This window comes from Eretmochelys imbricata, chromosome 14, assembly GCF_965152235.1.
Source record: "Eretmochelys imbricata isolate rEreImb1 chromosome 14, rEreImb1.hap1, whole genome shotgun sequence".
NCBI classification, from domain to species: domain Eukaryota; kingdom Metazoa; phylum Chordata; order Testudines; family Cheloniidae; genus Eretmochelys; species Eretmochelys imbricata.
This window is the reverse complement of record NC_135585.1, coordinates 16,110,544-16,131,984: the sequence shown is the minus strand read 5'-3', so window position 1 is coordinate 16,131,984 and position 21,441 is coordinate 16,110,544. Positions and strand designations below refer to the sequence as shown.

General features: G+C 46.9%; 1 protein-coding gene across 1 annotated transcript; it reads right to left on the bottom strand.

Annotated features, from left to right (window-relative positions):
* Positions 1-12,482: 12,482 nt before the first annotated feature.
* On the bottom strand, positions 12,483-21,234 carry GALR2 (galanin receptor 2). Its single transcript, XM_077834192.1, has 2 exons — positions 20,879-21,234; positions 12,483-13,485 (listed from the first exon to the last, which is right to left on the bottom strand). Exons 1-2 carry the CDS (start codon positions 21,232-21,234, stop codon positions 12,705-12,707), a joined length of 1,137 nt encoding a protein of 378 aa, XP_077690318.1. The 3' UTR covers positions 12,483-12,704.
* Positions 21,235-21,441: the final 207 nt, after the last annotated feature.

Here is a 21,441-nt window from a genome sequence, read left to right as displayed (position 1 = left end):
AGTCGGAGAACACTTCAATCTCTCTGGTCACGCGATTACAGACATGAAAGTTGCGATATTACAACAAAAAAACTTCAAATCCAGACTCCAGCGAGAAACTGTTGAATTGGAATTCATTTGCAAATTGGATACAATTAACTTAGGCTTGAATAGAGACTGGGAGTGGCTAACTCATTATGCAAGGTAACCTATTTCCCCTTGTTTTTTCCTACCACCCTCTCCTCAGACATTCTTGTTAAACCCTGGATTTGTGCTGGAAATGGCCCAACTTGATTATCATACACATTGTAAGGAGAGTGATCACTTTAGATAAGCTATTACCAGTAGGAGAGTGGGGTATTTTTTCATGCTTTGTGTGTATAAAAAGATCTTCTACGCTTTCCACAGTATGCATCCGATGAAGTGAGCTGTAGCTCACGAAAGCTCATGCTCAAATAAATTGGTTAGTCTCTAAGGTGCCACAAGTACTCCTTTTCTTTTTTCCTTACAGTTTCTTCTCTTCAACTGGCCAAAAGTTCCTCTTCCTCCCTGTGGCTTTTGAGAGGAGATGGAACTAATGTGGGGCCCCTAGGGCACTGGATTGGCCATCCGGCCAGCAGTTGGTATCTAACAGCACTTTGGCCCATGTGCCCAGGAGGTTGGTGTTCTCAGTCTGGGTCATAGAGGATAGATCTCAGTGCTAAAATCCATTCTTGTTAGCAATCCCAGCACCAGGGCAGATGTTTGAATGGGCCATGGAATCTTAGCTGGGCCTCATTTCTAGTGAACATTTGCAGCCATTGGTGTCTAGTCACAAGTGTAGCTGCAACCCTCTGCTGTAGACAGGCTGGGCCATGATTTGCACAGGTGCAGCCTACCCTGGTTTCAGGCCAGGGTTTCCACTGGTGCCTCCCCACGGGTGCCTGACATCCCCAGTGCAGAAAAGGCCTAACTCTCCCACCTCCCACTAGAAGTTGTTCCACCAGCTCAGAATTTCAGCCCTCTGTCTGCTGTCCACGCTGTACCTGGCCTACGGGTAGACAGAGGACCGTATTCTCCAGCATTAGCAACCCTGGCCCCTTTCACCAGCACTCCTAAAGCCAGATGTAGGCAGCTAGATAGAGCTACATGGGCTCAGTTCTGCTCGGCTTCAGGTCACTTCTTCAGTTGCCTACGTCTGGATTTAGGTGCCTACCTTTGGGTACCCAAGACTTGACAGTGTTGATCCATCATTCACTTAAAATGAGCTACGGGAAAACCTCTTGGCTATTGTTTGGTGCCTTGTCACGGCAAGCTTCTCTGTTCGTGCCCTAGCCCTATTATGGATGGCAGCAGCTCCTGTGTGTGTTACTAGCTCATTTTTACCCAGCAGCCCCTTATGGCCATATCTGCACGAGCTGTTTTTCAAAGCAATCTGTTGGGAGGTCGTTAGTCCCTCAGACTGAGCTCCTCCTATTCCCGCTGCCCGGCACCCCCGTCTCACCCAGCCTCTGTCCTTTCAGCATCATTTAAAGCTTTGCCACTCCTACCTTGAGTGCTTGGGCTTATTCCCGCTCTTGCCACCTACCTAGCATTGTGCTGGCTTCCAACTAAGTATAATTAAAAAGCAAAATGTAGCAGGGGAGCAAATGAGAAACTCTTTTAAGCTTTACAGCCTTCCTTTTTATTCAGGGCTCTGACTCCCCAGTTCAGTCCTGACCAACTGAGCCAAGGTTTATCTGGGTGCTAACAAGTCCTTGGTCGTCTTGCAGCTGATGAGTGCTGTCCCTGTGTGCACCTCCCAGGGCCCTCAGATGGAGACGTGACGTTCTGGCAGCTGAGACAGGTCAGGGCTTAAACTGAATGAATAGACTGGTAAAGCCCTGGATGCGGAGTGGAATGGCGGATTTAACCCCTCCTGTGCCAGGCTGTGATGCATGATTTAACTGGGAGGTACCATCGCTTTCAGTGGGCTGATACCCATCCGTTGGGCGGTCTGAGCGGGTGTCCCTTTGCTGAGCCAGTATGTCATGTCCGGCCTTGTGTGCTCTGCCTTGGGCTTGCAAGCTAACACAAGGGGCCGTTTATCTCGAAAGGATGGCTTCTTTCTTTTGAAAATGTTCGGATGTCATGAAGGGAGGGACTCTCAGCACTGTCTTGAATTTGGCATAGCTTAGGGTGGCTTTCTTCCTGCACACCCCTCCTCCCAGGCATCTCAAGACTGGGCTGTGGCACCTCCTGCTGTTTCAGGGCTGAAACTGAAATATGTGTGTCCCCCACCCCCATTGTGTACGGGTTTGTGATTCACGTAGGGGGATTAGAACCAGAGACCACCCAAGCTGGGGTTCACCTCAGATCCACAGATGTCTAAGGCTAATGCACTCGCCCTCTGTGTCCTATAACTATGTGTATGAGGGTTCGAGGAGCTGCTGGGAGAAGTGGTCTTAGATACCACAGCTCCCGGGGGTTGACAAAAGCCCATATAATGTCTGACCATCTTGGCCGTTTACCCTTGGGTGATGTTGACTATCTTGGTCTGTAGAGTGTATGGGGTGGGAGGTGAGGGGAAAGGGTGGGATTCATTTAGACCAGCAACTAATCTCATGGTGGTAAGAAAAGGGTAACTTTAAGGGCCAGATCCTCAGCTGGAGTCAGTGGAGTTATGACAATTTACACCAGTTGAGGATCTGGCCCTGAGATCTTAAAACTCCTGAATCCGATCCCTGCAACAACTCGCCCCCACCCCCTCCCAAACTCTCCCAGTCAAGGAGAACAAATGTCCAGGCACTAATGTGCCTCTTTTTCCCTTCTTCCACAATGTTAAGTAAAGCAAAGTCTTTCTCTAGTAGGATTTATGGCCCTTCCTTGGGCAGGAGACAGCTAATCGATTTGCATTACCCTGGCTGTCTCGTGAGTCTGTGCGTCATTTCATTTAAAAAAAGAAAAGGCATTTTGAAGAGATGAACTCAGAAACAGCTTCCTCCTTCCCGCTCCCACTTGATGGAATTCAGCTCTTTTGCAGGGAGCCATGTGTTTAAGAATGTCACCAAGCTTTACACGAATGCACCACCATTTGTCAGAAGGGACCAGATCCTCAAATGAATTTAGCTGCCTTACTGCCATTGAAATCAACTGGAGTTAGGTGGCTCCATACCTTTGCAGATCTGGGCCAAGGAGCCCAGAGACGGTGGAGAGTGAGGTGAGATGGGACTATAACCATGGGGTTAGAAGGGTCATCTAGTCTAACCCCCTGCCAAGATGCAGGATTTGTTGTGTTTAAACCATCCAAGACAGATGGCTATTCAGCCTCTGTTTGAAAACCTCCAGGGAAGGAGCTTCCACAACCTCCCTAGGCAGTCTGTGCCATTGGCCGACGGTTCTTACAGTTAGGAAGTTTTTCTTGAGATTTAATCTCAATCTGCTCTGCTGTAGTTGGAACCCATGGCCTCTTGTCCTGCCCTCTGTGACAAGAGAGAACAACTTTTCTCCATCTTTTTTATGGCAGCCTTTCAAGTATTTGTCCCCCCTTAAACTCCTCTTTTCCAAACTAAACATACCCAGTTCCCAGTGGTGGCAGGTTTGTATAATTTTTGCTGGTGCCTAGAATGGGTCCAAGTCCCGCCCACATCTGCCTTGGACTGAATGCATCTCCGATGAAGTGAGCTGTAGCTCACGAAAGTTTATGCTCAAATAAATTGATTAGTCTCTAAGGTGCCACAAGTCCTCCTGTTCTTTTTATTAAGAATGCATCCATTGTTGGTTATTATTACACAAAAGTAATGGGGTGGGGCCGAGGGCTTTGGAGTGTGGAAGGAGGCTCAGGGTAGGGCAGAGGGTTGGGGTGCAGGGGTGAGGGCTGCGGGGTGGGGCCGGGGATGAGGAGTTCACGATGCAGGAGGGGGCTCAGGGCTGGGGCAGAGGGTTGGGGTGCGGGGGATGAGGGCTCTGGCTGGGGGTGCGGGCTCTGGGGTGGGGCTGGGGATGAGGGGTAAAATATTCCTTTCCTCTCCCAGGCTGGAGAGCAGGCAGAACTGGATTAGTGACATGGCTGTGCGGAGCATTACTACTGGGGATGTACACGGATTTAACTGGATTTGTTGTTTTAACTTATACAAATATTATACAAATATTTCAGCCTAGTAACCAAGATGAAAGGAATCTAAAAGGAAATCTTCATTAACATGCACAGGGAGGTAAATGTGAAACTCCATTATTGGGGACATGGCCAGCCTGACAGCCATATATTGTAAACAAGTATTTCTTTACCTATTTAAGACTCTCTCACAGTCTCCGCATCTCTTATCTTGGACAATGAAAATCAATTAAGGTGCTTCTGAGTTCTCAGTGCTGTAACGTTTGGGTTGCGAACACGTGATGGAAATTGTCCTTGCTGTAAAACCAGTGTTTTCAAACTTTGGCGTTCCTCACTCCCAGACATGGGCTAGGAGCACAGCCTGCCTTTATTAATATTGTCTCATTGTTTCCTTGTACTCCCCTGTCTACCTGTCTGTCTGTCTCCATCTGTTGTCTTTTGTCTGATACTTAAATTGGAAGTGCTTTGGGGCAGGGACCATCTTCTTGTTCTGGGTTTGGAGAGCACCTGGCACGATGAGTCCTGGGCCGTGACTTGAGCTCCGAGGTGCTGCGGTAATACAAATAATAACTGAGAGAATGAAAAGGCTGACGGTAGCTTGGGAAGGGAGTGGAGGCAGAAAAGGCCAAATGGAAGGAAAAGGATAAACTCCAGAGCTTTGCTCCTTTGTGCTTGAGGAAAATTACTCCCTGCTCAAGTCGTTCGGAGTGGCCTGATTGGCGGAGTGGATGATGGTGGCAGAGAAGAATGGGCTGGTAGTTAGGGCACTGGCTTATGAGAGAAGAGACCAGGTTCAAGTCCCTGCTCCACCACAGACTTCCTGTGTGACCTTGGGCAAGTCACTTGGCCTCTCTGTGCCTTAGTTAACTGTAAAATGGGCTGTACGCTGGTACTTTAGCCGAGAAACTGACAGATGTTGGCGCTACCCAACCTCGGTGTTGGAAATGGGGGATGATGGTAGTGGCAGGATTCAGAGCTCTGCCAGGCATTTCACTTACCCCTCTCCCGCCCCCGCCATTTATCCGTGACTTTTTATTGTGTCTGTGAGTCACCCCACCGCGGTGGCTTTGGTTGCTCCCAGGTCCCACAGGGTTGGGGCTGGCATCCTGCTCTCACAGGGGGCTGGGCCCGGTGCCCTGCTCTGGGCTTTGCAACCTGGCACAAAAGGTCTCCAATTTGGCCCGCCCAGCCCTCTGTCATGACCCACTCACCTTGGGGAGCACCAGCGCCGCAGCTGTGGGGTGGGCTCACTCTCCACTTGCTCCTGCTGGCTGCCGGGATCTGTGTGGCGCTGGAGGCTGGGGCTGAGAGCAGGGAGACAGTCTCTTCCCTGCTGGCATCTTCCCTGCTGGCTGGCACCCAGACGTATGGAGGGGAAGGAGTAATAGCCTTTCTTGAAGGCAGAGGGAGTGAAGGGGTATGCAGTATACTACAGTCTTTAGTTATATGATCACATGCTATTTTTTCCACAGAGGTTAAAAAGGAATACTGAATAGCTGCTTGTTAAATGAGTGCCGTCTCTCCTGGGCACTGAACGAGGCAGCGCTTGTGTGGAAGGAATAGAATAGTATGTGGTCATGTAACTAAAGCCTATCATAATGCACACACATAAGGAGGCCCAGTTAAGATTCACAGTCAACCTACATTCTGGCATTTCCTTGCTTTTGAGATCTTGAATTTACAGCCGTAATCATGGTTTGTTTGTTTTTTTTTTAAATGTGAGCAAGACTCAGTATAGCCCTTCTGGTGTTTAACCCATGCCATTCTTTCTGATCACCTGCAAAGATGTTCGTGGACAGTTTAGAAATCATGGGCTTCATTGTATTCTCCTTTTTCATTTTACTGCCATGTCTGCTAAGAGTGACGTCAAAGGTACTAATATTAATACTTAGCTCTTGTCAAGCACTTTTCTTCCCAGAGATCTCAGAGCACTTTGTAGAGAAGGATCAGTATAAATCACTCCCATTTTATGGACAGGGAGACTGAGACACAGGCAGGGGCAGTGACTGGCTCAACAATGAGTTAATGGCCTTGTAGGCAGAGAATCCAAGTCTCTTGACTTCTAGTCCATTCCTTTACCTATTGGACTATGTGGTTTGTACAGGTAACCCACTAGTAAGTCTGTTACAAGTCCCCCATGTGCCCAATCCACAGAGGCTAGAAAGCTTTGACTCAAGCCATAGCAGCTCATGCTTTTAGCTCTGGCCGTCCCCAATGCAATCCCAGGTCCATTGGCCAAGATGGCAGCTATCACATATGTGTCCAATGTAATTGTTATTAAAGAAGCTCTGATGGCTGATGGCTATCCCAGGCCCTCATCTGCATTCCTCCTTCCCAATGCTGAGATCTGGAGGAGTTCTCATCGGGACACCATTCATTATGAAGAATTTCCTCAAGTCAGTTGACATGTCAAAAGTTGCTGAGCTCCTAATGTGTGGCACAGTCTGGGAGGAGATGTACAAATATTACTGAGGTATAGACAGTGGGCGGGACTAGCCATAGTGACCTCAAGTTGTTCAAGAAGAGAGAAATCAGCTCTTGCTGTAACACAATGGAGCAAACCAGCTCTGCAACAGACTTCTAACCAAAGGACAATGTAAAAGTGATGTGATGTGAATTTTGCTAGTAGAGGAGAGAAGTGAGGGGATATCAGTGAACCACACAGAGATCTGGAGGCTGCAATGAAATTAAATATTGCCTTGTACTGTGACAGATTTGTCCATCAGTCTAGTTACCTATATGGTCCCTGATAAGGCAAAGCACAGAAGGATCTATCAAGTGCATGGAAATGCACTTCTGCTGATTAAACTTTCAGAGTCAGGGAACAGTTTGGGGTTAAGCCAGATTTACCCCCACAAATAAATCACTTGAGTCTCCAGCCCCCCTCATTCTCTTCATCTGTTCTGCTTTTGAACTTTTCCATGGGTGACTAAAATAAGCCAGCAGCTGGTCTCTTGAGACAGAACAAATCCTGCTTCTGAAAGGTGAATCTAGGCAGTGCAAGGAGAGGTCATCCATCAGCCAAAAAAGACTCTCTCAAGCCCAAGAGCAGAGAAGTAGGAGAAGGCTGTTATTAGCCATGTTTCTATGGCTTATTACACGTTTTTCTTTGCCATGAAAGGTTTCAACCAGGAAGATAAATACAGAGATAAATAATGGAGCTGTTTATGCAATCAATGTCTGTGACTTATGCTGGGTGCATGGCTAGACTAAATATAATTATTAATAAAGAAGCATTGGGCAATTTATGGTCCTCGGCATAGGGCTAGCTGGATCTGGTTATAATAAGTTTTAATGGGAAAGATAAAATGTTTGACAGTTAAGTGCTTCTCAGGGGAGGGATCAAAGCAACAGGGACTGGAGAAGGAGCTTGTTGTAAATAGAGTATTCCCAAGGTGTTTAGATCAGAGATGGGCTTCAGCCCAAAGCCTACAGCTAACCACCCTGAACTCTGGGAAATTTCAGATCCAAGGCAGGGTTTGAACTTTGCACCTTGGGGCCGTCTCTAGAGCCAGAGCCTGAATTCCTTATTCAAGACCTGATCCAAAGCCCATTGAAGTCAATGGAAGGGCTTCCATTAATGTAAGATAGGGCCTTCAATCTCCCACTGACGGTTGATTGAGGGTTGCCTTAGTGAAGACTTCAGGATGTGGCCGCAAGGATGGAGCCCCTGAAAAATCTGCAAAGCCCATTTACTGCTACTTCTGGTTCCTTTGAACGTGAACTGATTTATATAACAGACCAGGGCCAAGTGAGCAGATCCGGGGCTTAACATGGTTATAATTATTAAAGACTTATGCATCTAGCATCCACAACTGTGCCAAACGCATTTAAAAAGAAATCCAGTCCCAGAAGCTTTGGTATAATCCATGTATCAGATAAGGGTCTGGCAGACTCAAAGGGCTTGAGATCTGGGCTGAAATGTGACTGTTATTGGACACAGTAACAAAGGAGCAAAGTGTTTTGGCTCTTAGGGATGGGAATGGATGAAGAGTAGAGCAGGCTGGAAACTTTCCGACAAACCTTTTTTTTTCCATGGGAAGATGTTAATTCATCAAAACCAAAACTGTTCGCAAGGAAGGGTCGGCTTCCCCAAATCTCCTGATTTGAAGAAAAAAAAATGTGGACAAAAAGTTCAGACATTGTCAAAACATCCTGTTTCAACATTTTCAAAACAAAAAGTTTGGAGTTTTAAAATCTGAAATGACTCTTTATTCCCAAATTTAAGGGCAAAATCAAAATGGTTTGAAATTATCTAAAGGAAGCATTTCAGTTGACTCTAGCCACTTTTTTTTCCTTCAGATTATTGGTTCTTGAAAATTTTCAAGATTTTTGTCTTTTTGTCCTGTTTTGGGATGGGAAAAAAGACAAAATCTCAAATTCTTGTGGGAAGGGCAAACCATTTCCCTCCCAGTTGTAATGCAGAATAGGTTCTTCAGGAGGATTCTGTATGGCTTTCGTGGTCTCGTACCTCTGCGCGGTGAAGCATGTGGGTTTGTGTTTTTAAGCGTTGCTAATGTCAAATCCCAGAGTGGACATAATAATAGTTTCCAAACAGAGCACTCAGCCACTCTTCACAGACTGGGCGCAGCTGTAATTATAAAGCCATTCACAGAGCCCTTCGTTCCAAGAGCACGGAGCCTGAGTCAGACTCAGCCTGATGTGAGTATATGCAACTCCCTCTTGCAACAGGGCTAAAATTGGTCAACTGTGTTCAAAGGTGTGCGGGGACACACACCAAATATTGCAGTGTACGTCTGGCTGACTTCTCTTGCAGTATGTCCTACTGTGCTCATTACAGCATCTCTTAGACATAAAGTGTGGTCTGGAGTCCTAGCACATGCCTATTTGGGGGGCAGATGAAGAGAAAAACCCCAATCCTCCAGAGGGCATGGCCTCGTTATCAACAGAACTAGGTTCTACTCAGGGTCCCGCAATGAACAAAAGAAAAACAACTCCCCACCCCCCAACAGCTGCTGTATCACCTCTGTCGGATTGTCGGATGCTAAGCAGCATCTCACCTGTAGAATCTCTCCGGGTGAAAGGAGACAGGACTCGGCTGTAATGAATATAAAGGTGGTTCTTTATTGAGGCAGCTGGACCCAGGCAGACCCTGGGGTTTGCTCTGGCTCTCCAGCTCCCATGCTGCCTAATGCAATGATACCCAGACTGCGGCTCACGAACCAAAAGTGGCTCTTTAACGTGTCTCCTGAGTCTCTTTGCAGCACATGGTATTAAAACACTGTGTGATTTCATTGATAACCAATCCAAGTTATTAACCAGTCAGGATGCTTTTACTATGCTATTAACTAATTGTAGTTGATAAAATAATAATGTTTGGTCAGTCATTTTGCTGTGAGAATAATATAGATTTCCCCTGTCATACCATTTAAACATGACTAGATTGTACTATAGTAAATGGAACAATGAATTCACACGACTGTGGCTCTTTTGGGTAATGTTGATCATTTGGCTCCTGAACCACTGAGATCTGAGTATCACTGGCCTAGTGTCACAACACAGTGTCAGGACTAAGCATTCATGGAATACAGTGCTGGCTACACTACATGGCGGATTCAGTATTTACATAGAAGCTCTCCAAGGGGCACTCAGATGCTGCAGAAGAAGGGTGGCGCTCTTCTAGGTGAGCCAGTACTGAGCCGATGCCCCAGGCTGGCGAGCTACTGAAGGTGCCTTCTCTTGGATGAGATGTCAAGCTCATGTCCTGATCGTCTGTGGCAATTAAAATCCCATGGTTCTTTTTGGCATCAACCCAGGTGCTTTGGTCAAGATAGGTGATTTATATGCCCATTAAGTTCAACTGGATATGTAATTCTTCATTTGCCTCCTAAGATGTCTCGTGTAGGGCTGCTGTTGTATTCCACCATTTCAATGGCACATAGAACGTGATCGCTCTGGACATTCTGCAAAGCACTTTGAAACACATTGCAATTAAAGGTGCTAATATGAAACAGACCAGGGTGGTAAGTACAGATATATACATTAGGTGAGAATCACAGCTCCACTTACATGACATAAAAGTCCCCATGATCCCGCATCTGATTAGCACAGCTAATCTCATCAGTGGCAGACTGTCCCTCAGTAGCAGCACCTGGCTAACCCATGCCGCTAAAAATCAGTTTCCCTGGTCCACCTTCCTTTGCAGGTGTTCACACTGTCACCTGCCAGGAAGACTAAACTCACACCCCAAGATTTCATTCCCGGTCCAGACATGCCAACTTTATTAGGGGTGTTTGTACCTAGAGGATTGTTTCAGACCCACCTCTGATATATATGGCAATGATCTTCAAAATGGTGGCTGGCTTTGTCATTCTGTGGAAAAAGGGGACACATGGCTAGAACTTAGGCAGTCAGGGATAAGGATGGGAACAATGTGACTGGGCTAGCCACGTGTCCAAAGTGGCCCAAACCACAGGGATACACTTGAAACATTCACCTTCGTCTTAATACTATTTAACATTTGTGTTGTAATGGCACCTGAAAGCTCTGATCAGGATCAGGGCCCCATTGTGCTTGACTCGGTACACACATATATGAAGACATGTTCTCTGACCCCAGTGATCTTACAAGCTAATAACACAGTGATGTATGCAATACAATCAAATACAGAGAATTGTAATATACATTAGTAACTGTTTGTTTGTATTATGGTAGATAAAGCCAGCTTTTCTTAGCTATGCCTCAGCCTAGACTGGCTGGTTGATTCTGGTGGAGGAGGGGTTTGAAGGAGGAGGGTTAAGGCGGGGGGTGGGGGGGGCGAGGGCCTTTCAGGTCAGTTTAGGGCAGGAATTCCAGAGGAGGGGCAGTGAGATGATGTTTGTGTGAGAAGCTGACAAGTGGCTGGCTGAGGCTGTCGTCAGGAAGGGGGATGAGTGAAATAAGGGGGAGGGGCAGAACCGTGAAAGACCTTGAAGGTGAGGGAAAGAAACATCTCAATTTGGAGCCTGAATCATGTCCAGGGGTGCTGGAAGGGAAGTAGGGTGAAGCAATTTCACCTGGCTTGAAGCACTAATAGCAACCCAATGCCTGGCTTCCGTCATATAAAGGGGTTTGCAGTTTGGTTCAATGACTCTCAAGGCCCCCGCTATAAAAATGGTTCCAGTGACTCTGCTCAAGTACTCAGCAGTAGCAACTAGACACTTACACAGGTGTCACATGGGGTTCAAAGGGTCTTCCCGGACACCGAACCTAATTCAGCTAAATGCAGCCTGGAGTCAGGGGGCATGACTTCCACGGGATTTGCAGTGAGATTAATGGTGGAAGTTGCTCACAAAATGGCAGTGTAACAACCAATGTGGTGTAACATGAGTGTGTGTAGCAGTCAGGGCAGGTGTGCAAAGCAAGTGACAGGCATTTAAACATTCAGGGAGTGGGAGCATAACGAGCCGGATTCTGCTCTTCTTTTCAGCCAAGGAACTTCACTGGTTTCAGTGGAGTCACTCCAAAGAATCTGGCCTTTAGAGTTCCAAATGTGAGTACAATCATTCGGTTGGGTCTGAAGAACCTGCAGACCCAACATAATGCCAAAGGGAGTTGGTCAAATTCTCGTTTGTTACACTAGTGCAATCCTATTTGAAATCTTCCCTTTTGTGCCCCCTGCCCAGGTTCCAACTGAACTGGCCCCTTTCTGCTTGTAGGAGGAGACAAGAGCACTTTGTGTTTCAACCCACTTGTCCTTCCACACATGTTCTCCTCCCTGTCAATCCCACTGTGACAACTTCTCCACCCATACCTTGCATTGCTGTTTACACTAATCAGGCTGGCTGCTGTTTACATGCACTTTGCATGCACTGGTGCAAGTGACCACACCAGGGGCATGGCACCGAAGAACCCGCCTCATAATGCTGCGTTTGTGACATCACCGTCATTTCCATTGCAACAGACTCCTGTTATAAATGCAAAAAGGTGAGATCACAGAGAACCTGTGAGAACTGAGCTTCCTTCCTGCACCTTTATATACAAACCCTCTGAAACCTGTCCCCCCACTCATCCCTTTTGGAGACTCCTGTGTGACAGCAGAAGGGTCACTGAACAAGCCACTCCCCTTTTTTGGCTGTTATAATGGAATGACTTTTACCAGCGCAGCAACGAGCTTCCCCAGTCGGCCACCTGCACCGAAGCAGGATCTTTTCTTTAGAAGTGCAGAGCAATCTGGAGAGAATGTTCTAGTGAGGGGAGCTCTAAAGGTCTCCCACAAGTCTTTCTCCTGCAGCCAAGTGGCTCTGTAAGACTTTCAAAGGTGCAAAATTCATTCTAAAAGGAAATAAAATAATTTGCTTCCAATCTAACCCCCTCCGGCACCACCCCCCCCCCACACACACACACACTGACTGACCGTTATCACAAAGTGGAGGGCCACATACTAGTACGTGTAGGAACTGGTTTGGGGAAAGTAGGTTTTGATTGCTGGAGCTACGTGATGATGCCAAGAGGAGGGCAATGAAACCACATTCCACATAGCCGTCTTAATCATTCACGTGGTTGAGAGACTAGAAAGCATCAGCATTTTAAAGCTGAGATTCCTGTGAGCAGTACATTAAAGCTAAAGTTCAGTCCTACCTGGGTCCACGTGACACTGCCCTAGAGTCAGAAGATTTTTTTTTTTTTTAAAGCCAGTAGGAAAGAAGTTCCACTAGGTGACATTGAAGGTGATGAAGGAGTTGGCTACTTTCTGCTGGCGCCCTAGCTGCTCCGTCTCCCCCCATGGCTGGTCTGGGATCTGACAGCTGGTGAAGGACCTGGCAGGTGGGAGCTCGTTGATATGTGTCACTTCAGTCAGATCCGCCTCCAGGGTGCTGACAGTGTTGGTTACCTGTACCACATGTACCTTATTGGCCACCTTCTTGTGCAAGAGGCAGTTGAAGATCTTCTTGAAGCCCTTGCGGAAATGCTTGGAGACCAGGGCATAAACGATGGGGTTGACGCAGGAGTTGGAGTACGAGATCAGGTGCGAGAGGATCCTGAGCACGTAGGTGGCGTGGTTGAAAGGAAAATAGCCGAACCAGACGCACAGGATGATCAGGTGATGGGGCAACCAGCAGAGACAGAAGAGGACCGCTACAATGATGATCATCCTGGTGACCTTGCGCTTGGCCTTCTTGGATTCGGACATATCTTCAATGGGGTCCACGGATGTCCAGAGGTAACGGATAGTCCTCATGTAGGTGAGGCTAAGGATCAGCACTGGGATGACATAGCTGAAGATGAAGGTGCAGATGTCCATGATCTTGCGTTGGGAGATCTTCCAGATGGGATGGCAGACGGTCAGGTTGGCCATCTGGAACTCCTGGTAGTAACTGAGATACGGGCCGGAGAAAATAATGGAAAGACCCCAGATGAGGCAAATGGCTGTGAGCGCATTCCGAGGGGTTCTGAGTTCTCTAGAATGCAAAGGGTATCTAATGGCCAAATACCTGCAAGGGAGAGAACAGAACAAAACTACAGTTCTATTTAAAACGGAGAAAACATCATCAGGCCAGCTACATGGGGAGAACAGAAGGAGAAAAAGAGTCAAAATGAAAAACTTTGCACTTCTAATGTAATTTCTTGTTTAACTAATTGTCCCATTTCCAAGGGCTTGTCTCCACAGAACCTTTGTGCAAGACACTCCAGGGTGTCCACAGCGCACTAGCCTGCCACGTGCTAACTGGCCAGGCGGACCCTGCTACCACACACTAAAAGTTCCATGGTGTGCTTTGATGTATTGCTGTCTCTAACTTTTAGTGCATGGTAGCTGGGTTGAAACAGACAATTAGTGCAAGGCTAGCTAGCTAGGATGCTGTAGCGGCACATCCTGGCCTGGTGTCAAATCTCCATGTAGACAATGTGCCTGACCAGGCTGGTAGAGAGGAGATGGTAACTCAAACTTCTCTTTGTCACTGATTTTCACCATGTCTTTTACATTTTATATAATAACAACATATGGGCCATGGCGGCTGAGCTCAGATCCAAATCATTTTTAGGGTGTGATCTCAGTTTAAGGCTGAATTAGGGCTTCGAATCTGGTTTGGATTAAATGGCACCTACATCTTAGAAGCTGCGGTTTCCAAAATGTCAGAATCTTGCAAGCTCACCCACTTACCAGCTCAGTCACCTTGGATGGATACCTAAGCTTATTCTAATGAGATCTTGGTTACATCAAGAACAGAACTAGAAAATAGGGTTCCTTCATTTGGGATTCAACTGGAACCAAAGCCATAGGGTTGAAGAGATTTCAGTTTCTGAAATGCCACCATCCACAAAATCCAAAGGGACTTAAATTTGAACTTCTGGTTTGGCCCATCTCTGTATATGACAATGACATAGTAAAAGTAGCAGACTCAAAGGGCTGTGCTTTCAGCAACTGGTGCTCCCTTGAAAATGCAGCTGCAAAAATGCACATTTGTACTTGTGAATGCAGTGACCTGTTTTATGCACATGCAACTGCTGTTCTTTGTAGGCACATGTTGCTCTGGTCTTTTGACCATGTGGCTCTTTAAGAGATGTAAAATATTTATATCTCATCAGCTCCACATCCATCAGAGAGCCTCCCCAGGGAATTGGCTCTGAAACAATGGTTGATGGTGCACCGGTGTATGGGCTGGAGAGTCATTTTATTTGCCACAAACAGTCAGCTCTCTGATGTCTGCACCTGGCACTAAGGTTGCAAAATTCCTGGTTACCAACAGATCTGTCCTCAGGGAAAGAGCATGACCCATCACTTTTTCAAGGAGAAGAATTTCTCTTTCTCCATCAGGGAGAGGGAACAAGGGCCTGATTCCCCATTTCATTACTGCAATCTATGCTGGTGTAACTGACTTCAGAGGAGTTACACTGGCTTAAAACTGGAGTGACACAGTTGGGAATCAGGGTTAAGGTTTTTCCTTCAGCACTATAAACTTCATTTCCACTGACGCCACTGAGAGTTTTTGCCAGTGACTTTAATAGGAGCAGGAACTTCATCTAATAAAGATGCAGCGTTCCTATCCTTTTCTCATGAAACAGGGCATGCTGCCGACTCTTGGCTACCTCCCACACTGAAGCTCCATTTCAAAACAAGCCTGTGAAGTGCCAAGATGATGACGTGTAATCAGCTGTCCTGTAGATTACACATCTCCCCCTTCCCCAACACCCCATCTCCACCTGGGCCCAAACCACAGAGGATGTGAGTTTTCTGCAGCTCCTAGCTCTCATGCAGAATCCTTCAGCTCAAGCAGTAATGGCTCTGACTTTCAGCTTTGTTCCCTGGGGGGAGAAGGGGGTTATTGGGCGGTCATTACATGTGGTTGATATACCATTTTAAAGGGGGGTTTTCATTGTTATTAATTGTAACCATAAATTAGCATAAATTAATAGACCTGCATTGCAAAACCCATCAAACACCTCCCAAAGTATATTCAGTCTTACCACAGGCACAAAGATATCAGCTAGGATTATTATGTATAATGTTCTGGGGAGGATGTGCAAATAGCTATTGATGTTCAGCCAGCACTAGGTGGTCAATGGGAGGTCAGGGTACTGAGTGCATTGCAGGACTGAGATCTAACTGGTTAGAGACTTCTGCATATAGCTTTACCCTAATCCTGAGCTGCATGAATTTTAAAATGCACATCTAATTCACAGCAAGCTTTTAAAACATGTTTTTAGCATCCGCCTATGCCCACTAGTGAATTCCGCTTGATGGTTATTACCTGGTAAACAGTCTCCAGATAAAACATGAGAAAGATTCTAGAGGGCTTCTATTTCGAGAGGAACTGATCCATCAAAGTCCCAACCCCACAGCCCTTTTCCCTCAAGCCTGTGGGACCGTATGCTGGAGTAAGGGTTGTTTTCCGATTGCAGGGTGAAGCCCAAACCCTACAGGTATACAAAATCCCCCAATTCTGCAGCCTTTGGATTCTCACTGGCAACCAGAGTTGCATTCTTCAGGATTTAACCTTTCCTTTATGGAGAAGGGGGAGGTGAGGAGAGTCATGAAACTGAAGTTTTCAGAGCTCTGTTTTTCAAGCCTCCCCTGTTTAAACTGAAGTCCACTGAAACCAACTAAGGGAAGCCTGCACACCCAGAAAAGTGGAAACTACCCTCTAGCGTCTTCTTTGTGGTTATAGAATTCAGCCCCTCCAGCTGTTGCAATGATGACCATTTAAATGCTAAGTGTCTGAAGTGTATGTCTATACTACAAACACTACAGCAACAGAGGAGCCACTGGAATGCAGACACTTGCTACAGCGACAGACAGGAAGGGGTTTTCCATCACTGTAGTAAATCCACCTGCTTGAGAGGTGGCAACTGAGTCAACAGAAGAATTCTTCCATTGACCTAGCGGTGTCTATACCAGGGCTTAGGTCGGCAAACCTATGTCTCTCAGGGCGGGGGGGGAGGGGGAGGAGGTTAATTTTTCACATCCCTGAGCGACAAAGCTAGGCCAACCTACATTTTAGGTGTAGCTCAGACCTTCGTGTATCATCCAAAAGGTTAGTTCCCCAGAGTGAGTCACTGCAACATAATATTGATGCTCTTGTGGTGAGAAGAGAGCACAGCGGATGGCAAGAAATTCATAAATTTTTTGGCTTGCAAAATTGTACGAGACAATCGTTGCCATTTCCTACCATTTCACCTCTTACATTTTGGGTCTGATCCTGCAAAGAGCTGAGTGTCTCCTGTGAGGTTCTGGGCACCTTCCACTCCCAAATGAGATGTCACTGATCAAGTCCCTTGTTTCGTACATTACTAACACACCAGTGAGTGTTGAATCTAAGTAGCTTGCGTCAAATGCAAGACTGGAAGGGAAATATATCGAGGGGCAGGATTTGACAAGGGAGAGGTGCCTCAGAAAATGGAAAGAAATGAGTTGATCCATTTTGTACTACTCTGAGGGTATTTTATGCCAGCCTCATTTCTGGAATCCTTAGTCTTGGACTGACTTGGTTATTGCATCAGAAGACTGGCACCGAAATACTGTGAAGATAGGCACGTTGGAAATGTCATTGAAAGATGAGATTAGTGAGAGATAGTAAACAAGAGGCACAGGATGTGAGTTTCCTTTAATCTCATTCACAGCTCCCACTGCTTTTCCCTCTGAAAACTATCGTCAGGAACAGCGGGAATACGATGATCACACAGAGGAAAGATTTAAATGATAGTTTAGTAATCTCCCGATTATACATCAAACTCCTGTGGCCTCAGTTCTCTTTTCCCATAGTTCTCAGAAGCTTTACACTGGTGTAACTCCACCGGCGTCCATAGAGTTACTCCTGATTTTACATTGGTGGGAGAGGAGAATCAGGCCCTTCACCTGCTTTAAATATACGTAGGCTTGGAAGGATTAGCTTTTTATCAGTAAATGTCATCAAACATTGATTTCATCACTGTAAATACACAAACTGATGAAAAAATACTTCCATTGATAATACTCGAAATATACAGACAGGCAAAGTAAGAAAAATGCTACTTGAGAACGTATTAGAGTTTGACGCAAGGCTATTTACTTTCTATATGTCCACATGTGATGTTGACAATTTGGGTTACAAAGCTTTTATATTTTGAATCTCAAAGTCTGTCACTAAATAATTGTCTTCCTGCCCTCTGATTTCCCACAGCTGTGAAAATTTACATCGATTAAAAATAGAAAAAATGCTTAAAAATAAACAGCGATCTTATCTGTCAAAATTATAGAAAAATAAAAACTGAATTCTGCCAAGCTGAATTATACCTGCACTTCTACGGCTCCTTTGGTGACAAGCGGCTGCTGCATAAAGCAATTATTTATTGCAAAACAAATAAGACATAAAAAATAAAATACAATTTTGTGAAAGGCAAAGAAAAGACAACTTTCTGTCTGGCTTCTGTTCTATAGTGGCCTGCCAAGGGTTTGCAAAAAGGGCTTTTGGCATCTTTCTAGTCGGCTCTAAGATCCCCAGATCTTGCAGGTTTGAAGTCCTGAACGCCGAGTACTTTTGACTTTAAATAGAAAATATTCTAATAGAAAAGTTTCAAGAGCCACGGTTATCTTTCTCACTGCAAATTAATTACTTCTCAGCCTCTTAAATGCTGAATTGGTGGTAGAGATCAGCAGGAGCAAATCACAATTACAAATGTCAAACGCTGCAGGCTGCCTTCGTTAGGGAGAATTCCAATTCCAAACCTCGCTGTTCTACATGACAGTTTTAATTGAAAACCAGCATTCGTTCTAATCTACAGTATTGTCAGGTGCCCCCAGGCCAGCCTGGAATCATCACCTGGCGTTTTAATAATAATAATAATAATTAATTAATAATAATAGTATTCAATAATGTATGTTAGAGAGAAATGTTCTTTCAAGTAATGCAAATAAAAGGTGTTGGTGAGTGGAAATGTTTAACTTTCATAACTCTTTTTAAAAAATTTACCTACTTTGCCATTTATCAAATGCTATTTACAAAGCAGGTGTGATTTCTGTAATTCCTCAAATGAGCTAAGAGCTGCTGCTTACATTATAACATCTATTTCTGAGCCTCTATGCCAAGATCACAGACAGTCATAGCTTGTTTTTCTCTCTGGTTTTGATAACCTGCTCACCTTATCTCCCAAAGCCTTGAGTTAAAACAATCAGGGACAGATTTTGATCTCACTTACATCAGTATAAATCTAGACTGGCTCCAGTGAACTAAATAGCTTTCTCCACATGTATGTCCGTGTACATGAAATCAGAATCTAGCTGCCGGTTTCTTTTGAAATCCTTTCCCCAGCCTCCTTGTTGTTCCCACACGTTTCCCAGCAAGTTTGTCGTCTTTTAGCAATTCTAGACACTGAAAACTTTCTGATCATCTAGGGCCAGATTGTGAACCCATTCCTTACAATAGTGAGCAGTTACATGTACAGATAACCTTGTTGTCAGATAAGTAAATGCTCATTGGTAGGCATAAGGGATTCACACTCTGACCCTCAGGAGTTTCTCCGCTGTTAGCTTTACACCAGCATTCTCTTGTTGTCTGCTCTTAAAAAGCAGCTCTGGCAATGCCCCCAGGAGACTCAGGAAGTGTACACTTCCGAAACCTCCATTTAAATTCTTCAGTTTAATTAACACGCTCCCTTATTTACATGAGCAAGCTTCCTCTTTTCATGCCCTGCTTTCCTTGGGGATGGGGATGTCTCCACTGTAGCTTCTGTAGGGGAGAGAGACCCGTTTCATGCTAATATTGCCCTTTGGTTTTCATGTGGTTGACCTGCATGCTTCACCCATTTACCCATCACTGTATCTCCCTGTGGCCCTCAGAGAAAATCATACAGGTGTGACCTGATGTCACAGGTATGTCTTCACAACAAAAACCAAAGGTGTGTTTTTACGTTGAGTTAAAATCCGAGAGAAGGTGAGGCAGTTGTCGTTTTCACATGGGTGAGCGGGTCGAGTTAAAGGCTATGTCTGTGCAAAAAAGGTGGGGAGGGGCAGTGTTCGCTATCCTGCTGTAAAATCTTAGTGGAAATAAGGCACCTGTAGCTCACCCCCTGCTCATGGCTGACCTCACCTACTTTCCCTTGCAGGAAAATCTACAGGTGCCTTGTCTTCACTAGGATTTTGCAGCAGGCTGGCTAATGCGCCTTTGTTATCCTGAGGTAAAAACCCAACTCTTTGGCAGTGGAGACAAAGCCGATATAGTCACATTGGTGCAAACCCGCAACATAGGCCCAGTTGGCACCTAAAATGTAGGTCATCTTTGCTACGTCTCTAAGGGGCGTGAAAAACACACACCTCTGAGAGACATTATTAAACTGACCTAAGCCCAGTGTAGACAGCGCTAGAATTCTTCCACTGACTAGCTACTGCCTCTCAGGGGGTGGATTAACTACAGCCAGAGAAGAAAAGGAGTACTTGTGGCACCTTAGAGACTAACCAATTTATTTGAGCATGAGCTTTCGTGAGCTACAGAAAAACTCCTTCTGTCGCTGGAGCAAGTGTCTACACTACAGTGGTAGGTCGATCTAATCTTTAAGTGTAGACTGGGCCCTACCTGAACTCTGCTTAAACCACACCGTTTTCCATTGATGTCCCTCCTTCCCTTTCACTGAAAAACCTCCTGGCCCCTCTGGGGAGCTGAGTCAAGGGAAAGCAGTAGTGCTTCTCCCCTCACTCACACTGATGTACCACCTCTCCTGTCAATGGACCCACTCCGGCTTTCCTCCCAGGCACGTGAGAAGAGACTCTGGCCCTGCATGTGGACCACAATTTGGGTGATGACTCTGAACTCTGCCAGCCAAGCTGAGCTCCCAAAAGCACAGTGCTGCTGGTTTCATCTGTCTCTCTCCTTCAGCCGCGGGAATGCTTTGGGGTCCTCCGCTCCGTCCCCCTAGCGAATTCATCTACTCTGAGCTGGGCTGGGGCCAGGAACTGGTCCCAGGTAATGTAGCATCCCCAGCTCAGCCATCTACGGGTGCCTAATCCCCCCCTCCCCCCTGCAGAGCACAGTCCCATTTCCTCTAAGCTGCCTCTTTCCACCACCCATGCGAAGACCCGAGCTTGCTGGGGCATTGCAACTTCCAGGAACACCCCCCTCCCCCCCTGCAAGAAACCCTGAGAGCCTTCTGTCCCACTGGGGAGCTCACCTCCTGCTCCCACACTGCACCCCTCTGCTAGCCCTTCCAGTGCAGCTGCTAGTCCCCTCCTGCCCCCGATTCCCTATGCCCTCCAGCTCTCTCTGGTAACTTATGGGCAGAGTGGGAGAGGTTCTGGCTGGCTGGCCAGGTTGGAAGGTAACCAAGGAAAGTTGCTGAGAGTTATTTGCCAAGGTGTGTGGGGGGGGGGGCTGGAAGGAGGGCAGCCCCCCTGCTGCCCTGGCCTCTCCGCTTTCCTACCTGTCCAGGGAGACGGTGGCCAGGGTGAAGCTGCTGGCGTACATGGTCAGGTAGATGAAGAAGTGCACGGCTTTGCACAGGAAGGGCCCGAAGACCCAGCCCTCCAGGGTGTAGATGGTGGCTTGGAAGGGCACGCAGCACACGATGAAGCACAGGTCGGCCACGCCCAGGTTGAGGATGAAGAGGTTGGTGGTGTTATTCACCTGCCCGTTCCGCAGCAGCACGGCCAGCACCAGCGAGTTGCCCACCGTGCCCAGCAGGAAGATGAGCGAGTACGCCAGCGGGATGAGCACGGACTCGGGCTGCCAGCCGGCCTCGCCGCCGGACGCGTTGAGCTGGGCCAGCGAGCTGTTCATCGCCGCGGTGGCCCCGGCTCCTCCCCAGACACAGCTGCTCAGCTAGGCAGACCCAGGCCGGGGGTAGCGTGGGGCGCCTTGCTCGCTGGCATCCCCCGGGCGCTCTCCGCTCCAGCCCCTGCCCTCATCCGCGCCGCGGAGCCTCGCTTAGTTCGCGGTGCTGCCCGCCGCCCGAGCGGCCCCGGAGCCGTTCCCCAGCTTCGCGCC